The 17,130-nt window shown below is 40.7% G+C and overlaps 1 protein-coding gene across 6 annotated transcripts in view; it reads left to right on the top strand.

The window, feature by feature from the left end:
- Nucleotides 1-3,549: 3,549 nt before the first annotated feature.
- The window catches only part of MIER3 (MIER family member 3), a 30,333-nt gene continuing 16,752 nt past the window's right edge, over nt 3,550-17,130 (top strand). For 2 of the 6 annotated variants that reach the window (XM_042804430.1, XM_042804429.1), the window contains exons 1-9: nt 3,550-3,748; nt 4,497-4,548; nt 6,734-6,879; nt 8,822-8,956; nt 10,409-10,529; nt 12,771-12,856; nt 13,057-13,129; nt 15,581-15,732; nt 16,202-16,283. In XM_042804430.1, the coding sequence (XP_042660364.1) occupies nt 3,740-3,748; nt 4,497-4,548; nt 6,734-6,879; nt 8,822-8,956; nt 10,409-10,529; nt 12,771-12,856; nt 13,057-13,129; nt 15,581-15,732; nt 16,202-16,283 (856 nt within the window). In that variant the 5' untranslated portion in view covers nt 3,550-3,739. Of the gene's footprint in view, nt 3,749-4,496; nt 4,549-5,249; nt 5,411-6,733; nt 6,880-7,943; nt 8,080-8,821; nt 8,957-10,408; nt 10,530-12,770; nt 12,857-13,056; nt 13,130-15,580; nt 15,733-16,201; nt 16,284-17,130 lie in introns of those variants that run through there. The other 4 variants (XM_033009147.2, XM_033009146.2, XM_033009144.2 and 1 more) reach the window with 3 other exon arrangements.

Raw genomic sequence — 17,130 nt, 5'->3', positions numbered from 1 at the left:
TCCTTCCATCTCGGGGCTCAAAGAATATAGATTTGTGGGAGATGGTGACTTGCCTGCCTCCTCCGTACTCTGCAGGAGTTGCTGTGCTCAGTGGACCATTTGCAACAAGCCGTCTCTGAAGGAAGCAGAGGTTTTGCTATCAGAGATGTGGGCAGTTCTGGTTCTGTGCTTTTCAGTGGTTTTAATGTCCAAGAATAATCCCGCAGAGTATTTGATTTGCTAGTAGGGATAACAGCTGAAGGGTCAAAGACCAGCTTCACTTCCTGAACAAGCAAGCATAACTTTTCGTCATTTTGCCTATGGAAAAGGGCTATTTGAGGTCATTACTTCAGGGCTTTGGGCAAAAGGTTTGAGTGTGGACTGAAGTGAAAAAGTATCATGACATTCACACCACCAAGATACAGACCAACACATATAACATGGTTATGGTATTCTCTGATCACCATGTATCTGTTGGATGTATCCATGATAGCTACACCTAAGAGTGCAGAAAATAAAAGACTTAATACTTAATTTTATCATTCTTTAAGGATAAAGGAGAAAAAACTGCTACAGATCAAGAGATTTTCTTCTAGAGCTTCTGCACTCTTTATTTTACAACTCATCTATAACTATTCAGCTTCATTGCATTATTTTTTTTTTTTTAAAAAGGACTGAGTTCTTCTAATTCATTTTAGTTCTTTCGATTTTTTCTTACTGTTTCACTCAACTGAAACAATAAAAACAAAAATTTTTTTTCTTTACTTTTTTTGGTCTGAGATTAACTTGCATGATAAAATACAAAGTGTGGACACAAAGTGTATCTTCATTACTTCAGAAAGAACAGCTTAGGCAGTTTTTTGCCCCATCTTCTTAATTCCAATTCAAGAGAAAAGACACCTCGAGATACAGAACTCCACATGGTCTTATATGCCCAGCAGCCATGGAAAATTGCATTTGCTTTGATGTAACTATTTGATTCACTGTATATATTAATACACAGATTTTGTCCAGCCATCTCTGAGTCCCTGTAGAATGGAAAGAGCAATGTCACGTTGCCTTTCTGCTCAGGGAGGCATGGTAGAGAGAAGCACACCCATGAAAGCACTGGGATCCAGAAGAAGCTCCATACCAATGTCATACCAGCCTCCACAAAGGACAAGATAGTTTGGTTTCCAAGACACACGTTGAAACCATACCACACTCTCACCCCCGTTTTCGGAGAAAAATGCTAATTGAGAAAGAGGTGGTGCAATCACATCCTTGCTCTTTTCCATTCCCTTCAAATGAGCTTACCCCAGTAACTTCGCCATCCTCTTTATCTTGATCTGTACTCAGTGAAAACTGCTGGAGGGTAAACCATGTTCTAACTACATGGAACACAACTGCACTACAGATATCACTATGAAACTCCAGACCCCACTCAGATACAGGATCATAGCAACCCTTTTCGAATCTGCAGGATCCAGACTTTCACCATTTTTTTTTGTAGGTATTAGAATCTGTAAATATTTGTAAGCATTTCTGTATAGCTGTAATTTCCAAATGCAAAACTGAATCTCAAGGAAAGTCAGGAAAATAACATGTTTAGGTTGGTTTGTTTGTTTTCACTGTTACACTTTAGAATGTGTTAAGTTGCACCTTTTCCCCCCCTCCCATCTTGCAGCCCCCTGTCCACAACTCTGAACAGTAGTTTTTCCAGTATTCTTACTGAAACTTATACAACAGCTCTGGAACACACCTCATGACCTGCTGTGATAGAACTATGAGTTCATACTATTTTATCAATTATAACAAAAAAAAAAAAAAAATCAGTTCTGATAAAACAGAAGATTTTTCTATAAAATTGCACACAATTGAAAAACTTAATCATGTTAAACGGTTGAAAGACTGAAGTAAACTACTTCAGAATTTAGGAAATAGCTACTTGCATCCAAATTGGGGAGAATGCCTTCTAAGTAAAAGTGTACAGTAGCAAATACGTACTTCCCTGAATTGGGGATTCTTCTTGCTGCACTTTCTGTACTATTTTGTTGATAAGACGAACAGGCCTCTGTATGTGTTACATATTCTTTGTTCGTGAGAAACTATTTTGCCATATCTAAGCTAAGGCTTCAAGGGAAGAGGGATAGGAACTGGATTTGTTATCCAGAGGGAATGAAACTGAAAAAGGCTAAGGAAAATTAGTGGGTTTTAATAGCATTCCAGACCAGTCAGAGGCAGAAAGGATTACATTTTCCTTCTTAATTTTCAAGTACATGCAGTGTGCTCTGACATAGTCCATCTGTCTGTCACAGACCATTTTTACCAGACAAGTCCCTAACACGTGTATACAGCATTGGAACAAGGCAAAGACTGATCAGCGATCAGAGGATGTGCTACTGCTGCAGCTGCCTGTGACAACTACCCTAAAAGATGTGTTTCTGCAAAGTCTTGGGGTTTTTATGTTGTTGACATCTTACCCTAGGTACATCAAGAGCAGGTATGTCTATGTCTTAGGCTGCTGTATAGTTCGAAGGTACACAAATAGTTTGTATACTGGAATTAGACTAGACTCGGCAGCACAGCACATGTCACAAGTTAATTTAATCAGTTTCTCTGAGTAACTGGTCCCAGCAGAATAAATTAAACACTGAGGAACTCCACTGCTTGAGTACCTAAACTGGCTTGGGATCTCTACACTGCAAACCCAACTCAGGACACATTCAGAGAAGCCATTCGCTTTGTGATGCAGCCATGAGCCTCCCCAATTCCCTGGGTGGGACACAGCCTGACACTACTGCACCCGGCTGTTGCTCCATGAGGCACACCACTCCATCCAGCGGAGCAGTATTCAATAGAGCAAGTATGGCAGGCAGAGTTTTGGCCAGAAGCAGAAACACGTGACTCCGAATTTAAAAGCATGAGTCTTCATAGCCTGCGACGCAGAAATCACACTGAAAATGGCCCAGTTCCTATTTCATGTGTGCCAGGACAAGAAGTACCACTTAAAAAAAAAAAAAGGGGGGTGGGTGGGGGGTGGGGGATCGGTATTACTTGCAGGTGAAACACCTCTCAACTTTTAGATAGAGAAACCCACTACGAAGTAAATTCCACTTTCTCTGTTTAAGTCACAGCAGGCAACCAGGAAGAGGAAGGCTCGAAGGCTTTGACATTTCGTTTCCTGCTCCAGAGCCTTGATGCTGGGTGTCAGCAGAACGGCCGGCGCCCCGCACCTGCGCCCGGGAAGGGGCTCGGCACCCAGCGAGGCGCAGGGGACGCGGCCGGGTTCCGGCCCCGCACGGCGGCCCCGGCCCCGGGGCGGGACGGCAAGCCGCGGCGGCCTGCGGCACGCTGAGCCGGGCGGCAGGAGCCCGAGTCACCCGGGCTGCGGCCGGCCCCGGGGCCCCGCCGGTCCCCCGCTCGTCTCGCCGCGGGCCGGGCCGGCTTTCCCCGGGCGCGGCGGGTGAAGGGCCGCGGCCGGCGCCTCGCCCCTCCGGCCTGGGCCCGGCGGCGGGCGCCGAGCGCCCTCTCCGGGCGGCGCCGGGCCGGGGCCGGCGGAGCGCCCTCGCCGGCCGGGGCGGGAGGCTGCCGCGCCGCCGGAGGTGGGGTCCCGGCGCTGCCCTTGCCCCGGCGCCGCCTCCTCCGCCCCAGCCCGGTCCCGCCGGCCCCTCCGCTCCCTCCCCGGCCGGCTCCGGCTGGGGCTCGGCGGCTGCCATTGGCTTAGCGGCCCCATCCGGGCACTCGGCGCAGCGCTGCTCCTCGGCCCCATCGTCCCAATATGGCGGAGGTGAGCGGGGAAAGCGGGGCTGGGGCGCCGGGGCTCGGCCGGCTCCCCGCGGGGCCCGGCCGCCGGCGGGACCCCCCGCGCCCGCCGCCGTGGCCCCGTGAGGCGCCTGCGGGGCGGCCCGGTGGCGCCGGAGGGGCGGGCGGGGCAGGGGGGGTGTGTGGGGGGGGAGTCCGGGGCGGGGGGGGGGGCGGCCGGCGGAGCCGCCGGGGCAACGGCAGTCTGCGCGACTAGGCCGCACGGTGGGCGCCGCGCAGCGCGGGTGCCGGGTTCGCGGCCCGCGGCCGGCCGACAGGCCGCGGGGGCGGGGGCGCGGCCGCCGCGACGGGCCCCGGGGGCCGCGGGCCGGGCCGGCGGCGGTACGGCCGCTGCAGCGCGGGCGGTGGAGAAATGAGCGGCGGGAGGAAGGGAGGGAGGGGGAGCGGCGAGCCGCGGGCTGGCGGTGTGGGAGAGGCGGCGGCCGGTCCGGCTGCCTCCGCCGCTGCCTGCCCCCTGTCATGTCCCGCCCGGCCGGGCTGGAGGGAGCAGGATCGGCGGCCGGGCCGGGCGCGGCTCCTGGGGGAGTTCTGGCGGCGGCGGAGGAGGGAAGGAAGGCGGCAGGCGGGGAGGCGAGCGAGCGGCGGAGGGAGGAACGGGAGAGGGTGAAGGGGATGGAGGGGCCGGGGCCGGCGGGGGCAGCGCGGCGCGGAGCCCTGCCTGCCGCCGGGCTGGACGGAGCCCGCGCTCAAGGCGCGCTGTTTTCTCCCCGCAGGCTTCGTTTGGGAGTTCGAGCCCAGGTTCGTCCTCGCCCACCTCCTGCTCCGGTACCCGGCCAGCTTGGCGCCTGCATGCCTTTCCTGTCCTTGCTCTTTCCCAGATTTATCTCCTCGCAGCTTTCCTAATGCTTCATGTGCACGCAGTTAACCCCTGATCAGATTTTTAAGAGGAGATACAGGCTGTGGAGTCTTCCCTTTAACTCTGGTTGCAATTAGGAATTAGCTGCTCGGAACCCAAAATGAAAACAGAGTTTTGTAGAACTTTTAGGTCAGCAGCTCAGTAAGGCCATGTAGCGTGGAGAAAGACTGCTGCTCTTCTTGCTGATAACTACAGGCTTGTAATTTTTGACTTCTCGGTAATAACAGAAAATGTTTAAAATCATAACGATAAGTAATTTTGAATGCTTTAAGTGCTGTTAAGGTTCTTTGGAATACTTTACACAAGCAAGCATAGTTAATATCGGTAGGGCTACCTGCGAAGAAGTATTTGGGGAACGTATTTGCTTCTGTGTAACTCCCTTCTGCATTAGCTGTTTGTAATCTTTTTTAACTACTCCTACAATATTTAATGAGCTCGTATTTTTGAATATCGTTTTAAATATTTTAAATGGGCTACTGAGCATTCAAAGCTATTAAAGAAGTGGGACCTTTTTATCCAAAGTCTGTGAGTGGAATAGAACTTCCACTTGAGTTACTTAAAACATAAAATGAGTTGGTGCAGCGATGAGAAGAAGCAATAATCTTGAGCACATGCATAAATTTATATTGGATATGGTAGTTGACACTTCCTTAAAACTGGATCAGGACGTGATGGCCAACAGCAGGAAAGTTCAACACATAATGTCATTGTGGTAACTGGAGTAGCATGAGCTATACTGAAAGTTCTGTGAGACCGTAATATGAATAGCATGTGAATAAAAAGTATTTTCGACATGAATGTTTCTCGACAGTACAGTATTACGAACTTTCACAGTATTGTCTTAAGCAAGCTAAACAGACAAAGATTGTTTTAATTACCTGCATATAAGGAATGAACTCTTAGCATAATTGCTGAAAAATTAGTTAGATGCCTCAAGACTCAGAAGTGTTAGTATGTACAATTGTCTGTCTCAAGGCTGGAAACAGTGCAAAGAAGGATACTGCTTTAGTTTTTTTGAAGGCAGTTGAAAATTTGTAGCTATTTCCTTTAGAACTTCTGAAGTTATCTGCATGGAAATAATTCCTAATAAACTTTTTGTTTGCCACTCTTAAGCCAAGGATTGCAACAGAGCACTAGTATGTAAGAACTAAAAGGGGAAACCAGAAGTGAAAGAGAAATATCCCAATCTGTTTCTTTTCTCTATCCTGAAAGCCATAAGAAAGTAAATGTTGAAGAACAAACCAACCCTGTAACTCAGTGATTTTCATTGTAGAACACTGACTGTGGTGCAGAATATTTGCATCTTTAAAACTTGTTGAATCTAATGATAACCTTTTCAACACTCGACAAAATACACTTAATAACCGTACTTTTTTAATGATTTACAAGTCTTCTTGAGTAATGAAAAAGTATCTGTTGGACCACAGCTGTCACGATGACTTGTTAATTAATGTGATCCATTAGAAGCCTTTTGTTATTTCTAGTATATTTGCCTTTGTAATTCTTGAAGCTTTGCTGTGTTTATTCTTCCTTTCTAGATAAAGTGCTAAGAATTAAATTAGTTGTAGTAAAACCTCTGAGAGACTAAACTAATCTGAAGCGAGTGTCAGTGTTTATTTTGCTGTTAGGTTATGAATCAGCTTCCTGCTAAGTTAGCTGTTTACCAGTGAGAAACTATGCTAGTCAACATATAAATTACATAAATAGAGTCTGTAAATCAGAGTCTTGCAGTTTCTGAAATCTTGTGATTTGCGTGCTTTGTACCATAATGATGATTTCAAGGATGTTTTGAACAATCTTTTATTTAGTAAAATATTAATTTGGAATTGTACTTTCTGAATCTTTATTTTAGTAGTTTATGTACTGCTCCCAAGTACCCTATACTGCAAGAGAGAAAACTATACCTATGACTTACAAATAGGAAAAGGGAAGGCGAGCTTAAACAGCTGAATTTGTCAAATAGTTAGGAACTTGTTCCAGTTATTCCATCGAGAGTTCTGTGTATAAAAGAATTTGTGCAACTGTATTTTTTTCAGTGATGCAATTTCATATGTTCATATATAGAAAAAAGACTAATGACATTTTTTTTGATAGTTGGCTCTTTATCGTCTGAGGATCATGACTTTGACCCATCTGCTGAAATGCTGGTACATGATTATGATGATGAGCGAACTCTCGAAGAAGAGGAAATGATGGAAGAAAGCAAAAATTTCAACTCTGAAATTGAAGATTTAGAAAAGGTAAGAGTGACTCACTCTCTCATAATTTGTCAATACATGTTGTAATTTTCCTAGTGAAAGAATCATGCAACCTGTTCTGGAGTTTGTATCTCATAATGCAGTTTCCTGCAACATGCCTTTGCAGCTTGTTTGAAAAAAGGAACATTTGGTTAGGATGTATCAGTGCATCCCCACAAAAAGGCTGAACTTAGCTTCTCAAAGATACTAGTGTTATATTGAGTTCATATTTCTCATTTAGTAGTTCTTTCACTTCGATAGAGAAATCACTGAAGCAGGTTTGAGAGTCCTATTATCTAGCATCACTTATCATTTAAAAGTTTTATGAGTTGGATATAAGTTGAAACTGTAAATTTTGCTAGTGACGGCTAGCAGCATTTCATTCTCTTGGTCTGGTTTTGCTGTTCCAATATGCAAACAAACAGACCTGTTTTAGGCGTGATGCCTCACATTCATTTTCTGTGTAAATCGTAGTTCTGTGTTTTAGCTTCATCAGTTTGGCATTCGGTGAGTGTACAAAACGGCCAGCATGTGCCTTGGCTCTTCCTATTCTATTTTCCACTCTCTTTAATTACATGGTTTTCCTATTTACACCTCTTGTTCATCTGTGTCAGTGCATCACCCATTTTAAACGCCTACTGAATTCTGAACACCCACAGATTGATGCTGCTTGCGTTACTGTTCAGTGACCCACTTACACCACTCAGTGTAACAGCAGATTTTGGTCAACAGAGTTCCAGGAAAGTGTAATTTTTAGCATCAAATATGAGACTGTGTTTTTGTAGGCTGTGTAAAAACAAACTTTCTAAATGTTGACAGTGTTTATACTCCTTATCTTTTTGGGTTGTTTTTTTGGTTTGGTTTGGTTTGGTTTGGTTTTCCTTTTCGTCCTGTTATCTTCACAATTACATTTTTGCTGAGTATGAACTTGCAATTATAATAGCAAAGCAGCTTGCCAGGTCTGGTGGTTAAAATGGAGTTGTTACTCCACAAAATTGTCTTATTGCTTCTATAATAGAAGTAAGAAGAATTGAGAACCACTCATCTTAAACACTTTATTGCTTTAGGTCCCGATCCTGGAAAGACTTGGACATGAGTTTACGTTTACCCATTGTGAAAAGTCTTTGCAGGACTAAGACCTTAGCTGACTAAAGAAAACAAGTTATTTAATCAGTGTATGAGTTCAACAAGAAATTTTTAAAGGTAATATAACTTTTAAAGGTATAAATAATGGAAATATTTTTAATATTCTGATGTCTTGAATCAGGTAACTAAAAAAATCTCCACTGTTATTGTTTTATTAATTGTATTAGGATTCAAGTCTGATGATGCCTACTAAAATCACTTGATCAAAAGCTGTTGAGAAAAACAAGTTATAAATAAGCCTTCCTGTTGATTTTTTTGCCTCCTGTAACATAAGCTGTCTTACTGCCTTCTCAACAGTCATTATAAAATATATTGCATCGGAGATGGAAAGGAGAGCTTAAAAGTTTCTATATAGGTTTACTTTTGTGGGGTTTTGCACACTTGCAGCTCTAACTACATAGGACTAAAGTCTTCAAGTGTTTCTGCATTTCTCTCTTGTGGGGGGGTTATTAGTGTTTCTAGGATAGCTTCTGTCTTAAAGAAATACAGGCAAATCATGCTTTACAGTATGAATCAGATGAGGAGCAAATCTTGAATAATTGCTCTTCAGTTTCATCCAGTAAACTGTTTTCTTCAGTAGCTTGATGGGACTTCACTATATGCCAGGAGACATGGTTATGAATTATTTCAGTCCTGTGCCTGAAAATACTTTAAATCTTTAATCAAGATTCCTGCTTTCAATTAAGTTTTTCTTTGTTTTGTACTTTTGTTCTTCCAAATATGTCTTATCCTTTTAGGCCTGACCTGTTTACAAGTATTTGGCAATATGTTGAAATGTTTGTAAATCCTCTTGTGATAGGAAGGAAACATGCCATTGGAAGATTTACTGGCATTCTATGGCTATGAACCCACAATTCCAGTTATGGCGGGTTCCAGTGCGGATAGCTCTCCAAGTGAACTTGCAGATGAACTTCCAGATATGACTCTAGATAAAGTAAGTCAGAACTGTTTTCCCCTGTATTATGGTTTAAAAGCAGAAGTCCAGGTGACCATGTGTTATATTTCACTCATCTCTCGATGTTACAAAATATCTGTCTTTGTTAATTTCCGTGTACAATATTACTCTGAATTCATTGTTTTTCAATGATATTGAGAATCTGATTCTAATTATAATTATCACACTTAAAAAAGCATGGCAACTTTAGTGGCACTGTATTACTACAAATGAGAAATGAGTAAGTTAACAGTTTTTCTAAAACACAGCTGAAGAACTTTAAGTAGATGAGTGGATGTGGTTTTTTTTTAATAGAAGTGGGATTTTTTTGGTAATGTCTGCAATGTCCAGAAATAATAATTCTGGCTTCCAGCACACGTCGAGTATCAAAACATTTGTGGATGACTTGAAAATGTACTCCTTGAATGCTTTGTAATGTTGCTTCCAAATGCATATAATTTGTAAAGGTCTCAATTTTGGGGACTGAGAGAGAGATTGTTTAATGTGCAGTGACTATATGTGTTGCATTGCTGATGTAAAAACCTGAAACTTCCATGTTTGTGATTTTTCAAGCTAACTTTAAATTCTGAGATTTTAATCTGATTTTTAGCTATAAAGCGTATACAGCTAGTAGTTTGGATTATCAAGTATGTAGGTATTAAGTATGTGTCTTCTTTTTTTTTTTGTTTTGTTTTTTTTTTCCTTTCTGTGAGTATGATGTAATGGTAGACTCCACAGAAAGTAGGGTATAATGATGGCTCGGCACATCTGATTCTCATTAGGATTCACGATTGTGTTGAGGCTACAAAAATGTAGTCGGCTTGTTGTCTAATACAGTTCTTTCCCTTCCTAACCTCTATACAGAGGGGTTCAAACGCATCTGCTAGTGGAGGAAGTGTGCTTTTTCTTTCTTCATATCTTTTTGTTTAACCTATAGAGACATAATTTTTTTGTGTGTTTTGGGAAGATAACAGGTTGTCTATTATCTGCAACTCTACATTCAGCAGAAGTCTACAAAAATGCCCGGCTCTTTTACTTTATTATCCAGAGTTTAGAGGGTAACAGCCTTTTAAAGCTTCGGTATATTTGTGATGCAAAGAATGACAGAATTCTAAAGATTTGAGGCAGTTTCTGCTGGCATTTTTCATTGGAAGCAGTTGGAAAAACATCTGAGATTGTTGCTTGCACAAGTTACTTCTTGTGCATTTACTTTAATAGAAGACAAAGGGGAAGTGAGCCCCTTTCTTCACCTCTGAAATTAATGGTTGTATTTGTTAGATTTAGGAGGACCAAACTAGCTTTTTAATTAAGGGAGTATGTTCTGCTAAATTTACTTATGGTAAAATAATTTTAATTAATGAGACTTACAGTTTGCTGAATCTAAGTGCTCACCAGTCTGTACTTAATAGTCAGTCTGAGTTTTTTTTTTTTTTTTTTATTTTAATGATACAGGAGGAAATAGCTAAAGACCTCTTGTCGGGTGATGATGAAGAAACGCAGTCCTCTGCTGATGACTTGACACCATCAGTTACTTCACATGAGGCTACTGACTTCTTTCCTCGGCCGTTAAGATGTAGGAAACCTAATTTTATAATAGTACTCAAAAAGTCCATTATATATAGCTTCCTGGTTTAAAACACCAAGTTGCAGAGTAGTGCTGACTCTACCAGGAATTAAGAAACAGTATTTTGCAGGATGTTGTATGTGAATGTTATCTTTGGCTGGTATTACTGATTACCTAAAAGACTTCTATTTGGTACTGTGCTCAAAGAACAAGTAAAATTAATTTATCTCCAGATACAATAAATTCATAATTAATAGTTAATGTGGTATTGAGGAACACCCTTCGTAAATTTCAATATGCTAGTGAATTAAATAAATATGTAACATATTCCTTTTAATTAGTGTTTCTCTACTAAAATTTTTACTGCTTTTAAGCCTGTAACTCCTCTGTGCAGCCTGTGGATATGAACAGGGACACGGTCTCTTTGTCATTATTTCCCTTTACACATTCAGCACTTTTCCATAGGACTTCATGGCGCGAGCCAAAGTGGTTTTATGTGGGATGGGGCCTATAAACCCATGACCACCAAAATTTCACTACCTATGGAGCTGTTATGGGAAAGATCTGAGAAGCAGTGGTTCAGTTATCCAACCTGGATGAGATATTCCTCATTGCCTGTTGCAGCTCATTTGTTCACTGGTGTACTAGAGTTAGAGCAATGTGGAGGATTTTTATCACAGTTATAATTTGGCAAGTATCATCAGCTATTCCTGGGGGATTTCATTCATCTACAGAAGGGAGATGATAAAGGGGATGTGCTGCCTCAGTCATCAGCAGCTGTAGCCCGTTCCATGCTGCTGATTGTGTAATAGATATAAGACGTGTATTGAAAGAGAGAGACAAAAACCTGAAAAATTATAATGCTCTTTTTCCAGTTAAGTAAACCCCAAACTTGCTGGCACTTAAACGTTGCTTGTGAACTGTTAATGAAAATTGCACTGAAAGTGTGGCAGCTTTGTAGAAAAAATGATTAGTGCCTTATCTTACTGAGGATTAAGAAACAGTCATCCTTGTTTTCAGCTATCATGGTTTTCTATCAGAATGTTACTTTCTCTATTACAGCTTTTGGCTGGACTTTTTAAAATCAAATATCCACCATTTCAGGGAAGGAGATGTCAGTTCTCTGTGCTGTTGGCCGTTTAATCTTTCTTTCTGATCTCTCCATTTCTCAGATACTAAGATAACATTAAGTTTTAAAGTAAACATGTATAATACATATTATAGACTATTTTATTAAATTTGCATTAATTGGAAAAAGTACTTGCCTGTGATTATCCAGGTATATTGTTATTTCATCCATTCAGGTTGGCTTCTTTCTTGCTACTTCTAACAACAAAAAGAGATAAGACTGGTGATTGTGGTAATGACGACAGCAAAGCCTCAGTCTGTAGAGTCTTGGATATTTTCTCTGATGCTGACAATTCTGTTTAGTTGTGATGGAGCTAAAATTGCAACTGTATTTATGAGCATGTTGTTTCTGAAGTTTGAGAATACAAAATAGCATTAATCATATCAGAACTGTAGATTCCATTCTGCTGGGAATTATATAGCTATAAAAATGGAATTACTTCAGAACCCAGTACCACAGCATTCCAGATTCTAAAATATGAGTTCTCCTATGGAGTACTGTATTTGAATCACTCGAATCTGCTCTATTTCTTCCTAAGGAAAAAATAAAAAATTAGAACGGAATAAGCAGTCTTACACTGTATTTTGCTTATTTCATTCTGTACATCTCTCCTCTATCTTCACTCCATGCTGAGGCAGCCTTGTGTAAAGGCATGTTTTGAATGCCCATTAAAACTTCTGATTAAAGGTTTTAGTAGGTAATAAAGACATGCCTTCAACTTTACTTTCTTTGTGATTAACTTAAGACTAAGTCATAGCCCTGGAAGTTTTCTGTTTTTCTCACACCTTTTCTGTAAGGTATAAGCCCTTATTGAGTAAATTGTTGAAGAAAAATGATCTCATTTCCTTTTTGACTGTTAGAAATATAGAAGATTGTCTCAGTTGCAGTGATGATAAATGTTTCAGTTCTGCGGTATACAAGTACCAGTGCCTTCTGATCTCATGCTGGTTTGATGGAAATGTAGACTAACAGACTTCTGGTAGCAATGTAGATGATATCTCATGATAAGTGGTTCCTAGAGTAAAAGAAGGTGGTCCTTTGAAAAGTATAAGATATCTTGTAGTTCTGTGTTTGAACTGAAAATTCTTCCTAGCTAAAACCAAACTTCTTTGTGTCTGAAGCAAACACTACGTGTGATGGAGATAAGGAATCAGATGGTGAAGATGTAGAGGCAGACAATGGCAATTCGTCTGAAGATTTGAGAAAGGTAATAATTATATATTAAAATAAAAGATTAAAAAAATTTACTGTTAGGAAAACTGTGTTACGATTTATAGTATGTATCTAAAACAGTACCTTAATTCTGGAATTCTCTGCCAAAATGCCAGTTGAATGGCATTTTTAAAGCTTCCCTAATCATAATATTAAGTTAATACCTTTCTCTTTTCATTCTTCTTACATCTTCAGGAAATAATGGTTGGTTCACAGTACCAGGCTGAAATTCCACCTTACCTTGGCAGATACAGTAATGATGACAAGGGTAATTCCTTCTGAATATTTTACATTTTGTTTTATGTTTATACATAGCAGTTGATAGAAAAAATGTTATTTAGATTTATGAGCTAAATGCAATGGCTTAGTTAAGAGACCTTAAAAAAAAAAAGCACTAGAAAACTGAAGTAGCACAACCACATAATTATATGTCAGAAATGTGATTCTTCAACTTTGAGAGGACATTCTGAGCAAAACAGAGTTAACACTGTAATCCACCCTTCAATGAAGTATCTAGTAATATTAGGACGCAACAAACCGTGTCTCACAAAGGAAATATTTTCATCAGAGTATCATAACCGAGCTATTAGCATGTAACTTAGTTTACATTGAAGATCTTCAGAACAGTATTTTTCTTTGCTTGTTTTTTGGCAAGCACAACAGTGTGGGTTATAAAATGGTTATGGAAAAGAAAGCAATAAACTGTTTTAAATTTCTATAGCATGAGTAAAAGACGTAGGTCCTGATACACTGTCTTTTTAAAAATATTATGTTTTAAGTATGATGTAATTCCAGTGTAGATTCAGGTTAAAAACTGCAATTGTGCTAGAGTAGAAAAAAGAACATATTTAATAGAGTTTTATTTTGTATCTTTACAAACCTTCACTGTGAGAAAAGTATAGAACATATAGCTGTAGAATTCAAAAAGCAAACTGTGAAAGAAATTTGCTCATGTGGAACAGCTGTGAAGTTAAGGAACAGTTTGGGGGATATGTTAATAAATGAAGGGAATTCTTTTTTTTTTTTTCCTGTAAATTTTCAATATTCTGTAAATTACTTGTCTTTGAACTCTAACATCTCATGGGAAGTATTATAGTGAAGGATATCAAGTCTTTTCACCATTACCAACTGCTTTTTTGAAGAATGATCCTTTCAGTAGGGAAGAGGAACATTTGATATGGATGGAGCTGGAAGTGTTAGCAAGTGAACATCACTTGTGTCTAGGGAAGTCTATTTTCTAAGATTCAAGCATGATGCTTATGGGTTTTAAGAAATGGAGGAGGAAGAACCAGATTTATTTGGATAGTCCTTTTGCTATTTACACATCTTGACTTCTCAGCCAAGAGCTAGAGAAGTGCCAATAACCAGAGAATGACCTGGAAGGAGTTAATCTGACAGCTTTCTCTGAAATGAGTTGGTGCTGGAGAGAGCCACTGACAGTCTTGTCTGCTGGCATGGCCAAGAGCAAAGAGGTAGCTCCTAGATCAGAGAGCCAGAGCTCCTCTTGAGATTATCAGTCATGGACTCCATCAAGAAGTGTTGGGTTGTCTTGGTTGATAAAGGAGGTTGAAGCTGAGCGTCAGTAGTGCTTGGAGATGTTGGACCTGGCTACAGGGCTGGAGGACTCTGTGAAAGCCTTTACAGTATTCCCTGAGGAGCTTGTGATGGCAAACAGGCTTATACTCCTGATGTGTAGTCCCAGCTACCAGAATTGTGCTAGAAGGCAGTTCTGCTCTTCTGTAAACCTTACACTTATAACATGTCTATTTGAAAGCTTTCTATGATCTTAAACCGTAACAGTACTTTCAGAGTACTGAGATTTGAGAATCTTCATCTCTTCTGTAACAGCCATGATGCTTGTGTGTTTGAATTGAATAACTGACTTAATTTTGTATTGCCAAGAGAGTACGTGAAGCGTTAGGTGCAATGTTAATCACATCTATTGATCAGAGTAAAAGATTTATAGTTTAATCTAGAATTGAAACATGTACGCAGACTGACAAAGGTTCAGGCTAACTCTTGTGTATTTCCAATACATTGTCTTTCAAATAAGCTACTTAGGAGGTGCACACATGATTTCAGTGTATTATGGAGGAGGACTGTACATCCTGATTGCTTGTGAAGTATGTAACCTACAAGTTCGTAAGAGCATTCAGTTATTAGTGAATAGAAAACCAAATTACCACATTGAGACCTACATTTCCATTCTGTTAAGTAATTTTTGGTAAGTCTTAGTTAAAAATTGACCAATTAGGCACTGCTGGTTTTGTTTGTTTGTTTTTTGACATGTAATATTTTTAATATTAGAGTAATATCATATACTTTTACTCTAAACTATAGTTTATTTTTGGAAAACAGTTGCATAAAACTTAACTGGTTTTGCTAGTTTGTTTATATGAAGATGATGAATACATATGCATAATTTTACTTGAATCATTTAGCTGTCAACAAGCTGCTCCTCTGTGAAGACTCTTCATCTCAAGAGTTCAGTCCCTTACCTCATCCTCATGGAACCTGAATCTCTTTGCCATGTCACACTGCAGAGTCTTTCTCCTAACTGAGGCTTTTGGGGAAAAAATGAGCTGTAATTTAAATGTGGCATGGTGGTGCTTTATTTGGTTACTTCTGTGTTCCTGTTCTTTGTCTTTGTGAAATAGGTCTTAATGTTACAGCCTTTAAAAATGTCACACCTGGTGTTAATGGATTTCTGTTTTAACAGCCTATGAAAATGAAGACCATTTACTTTGGAAACCTGATGTGATCTCAGAAAATAAAGTTAAAGAATACCTTTTTGAAACCTCCCTAAGAACAGGAAATGAAAAAATGATTGGCAGAATTCCTGAAGGACTACATACACGGGACAATGAACAAGTATGTTTTATATCCTGTTCCATTTGTGACACATTGCTGTGTAATTAACACATGTTCTCTTTTTCTGCCTTGTATTATAAAGGCAGCAATACTCAATTTCTTTATTTTTTTTTTAAATAAGATGTTATTCAGGTCAGGATCGTATTTGTAAGTTTAAGCACAGGCTTAAAATTACAAGTGTTTGAATGTTGGCAGTGTTGTGATCTGTGATGTTTCTGATTGCCATGCTGTTGACAAATCCAGCTTTTTAAATTATTGCATATAATGTTTTGCATTTTCTTAATTAAACCTTGCCTCAACTTTTGGATGGATTTGCTTTTGCTTGTTATTTTAAAATTTTTATCATGTATAAAGATAAATCCTCTCTTTTTTTTTACATTAGATAGGCTCACTGAAAGGCTAGGTTTGGAGTTCTACATCAGATATTTGCATACTTTGGCTCTTTCTAAAGGCTTCTTGTATTTTACAGGCACTGTATGAACTTCTTAAAAGTAGCCATAATGTTAAAGAAGCAATTGAGAGATACTGCTCAAATGGAAAGTCATTTCAGGGTAAGAGAGAGTACCTGTTTTTTAAGAAATACTGATTTGAAAAAAAAAAAAAAAAAAAAAAAAAAGAATTTAAAAGAGTTGTGTAGAAAAACCTTGAGTAAGAATCATATTGATGAGCACATCCATTTCCATGATGTCTTTAGCACAGATTAGGTATGATCTGACTGTTTGCAACTTGGAAATTTCTACTAGAGAAGTTTGCAGCTTATGTAAAGGTTGAGGATCAGCCTTTCACCTTCCCTTCTTTCTTCCATTGCTGTTTGGGACTGTCGTGGTTTGAGCCTGGTCAGCAGCTAAACGCCACGCAGCCGCTCACCCACCCTCCCCCACTTGGGAATGGGGAGGGAATCGGAGGGGCAAAGGGAGACTCGCGGGTTGAGATAAAAACAGTTTAATAACAGTGACAGAATAATACAGTGACAGTATAAACAGGTAATGTACAATGGAATTGCTTACCACCTGCCGACCGACACCCACCTGCTCCTGGCTGTCAATCCCGAAACACAAAGACGCCTCGGCAACGCTTCCGGAAGTGAGAGTGAGCGTCTTCCCGCCCACTCCTTTCTTTATATGGTAAGCATAATGTCACATGACATGGAATAGCGGCCAATCCGGGCCCAGCGCTCCAGCTATGCTTCCCCCCTCCCCTCGCGTGCCCGCACAGAGTCACACAGTGCATGCACACTGAGATTTCAGGGACTCTTGAGCTCTGCGTGCCCTGCCTGTGTGCCCTGGGGGGGGAGCGTAGCTGGAGCGCTGGGCCCGGATTGGCCGCTATTCCATGTCATGTGACATTATGCTTACCATATAAAGAAAGGAGTGGGCGGGAAGACGCTCACTCTCACTT

Source organism: Tyto alba, unplaced genomic scaffold (genome assembly GCF_018691265.1).
Source record: "Tyto alba isolate M040663 unplaced genomic scaffold, T.alba_DEE_v4.0 Super-Scaffold_42, whole genome shotgun sequence".
NCBI classification, from domain to species: domain Eukaryota; kingdom Metazoa; phylum Chordata; class Aves; order Strigiformes; family Tytonidae; genus Tyto; species Tyto alba.
Note: the sequence above shows the minus strand (reverse complement) of the source record. Positions and strands in the feature narration are given on the sequence as shown.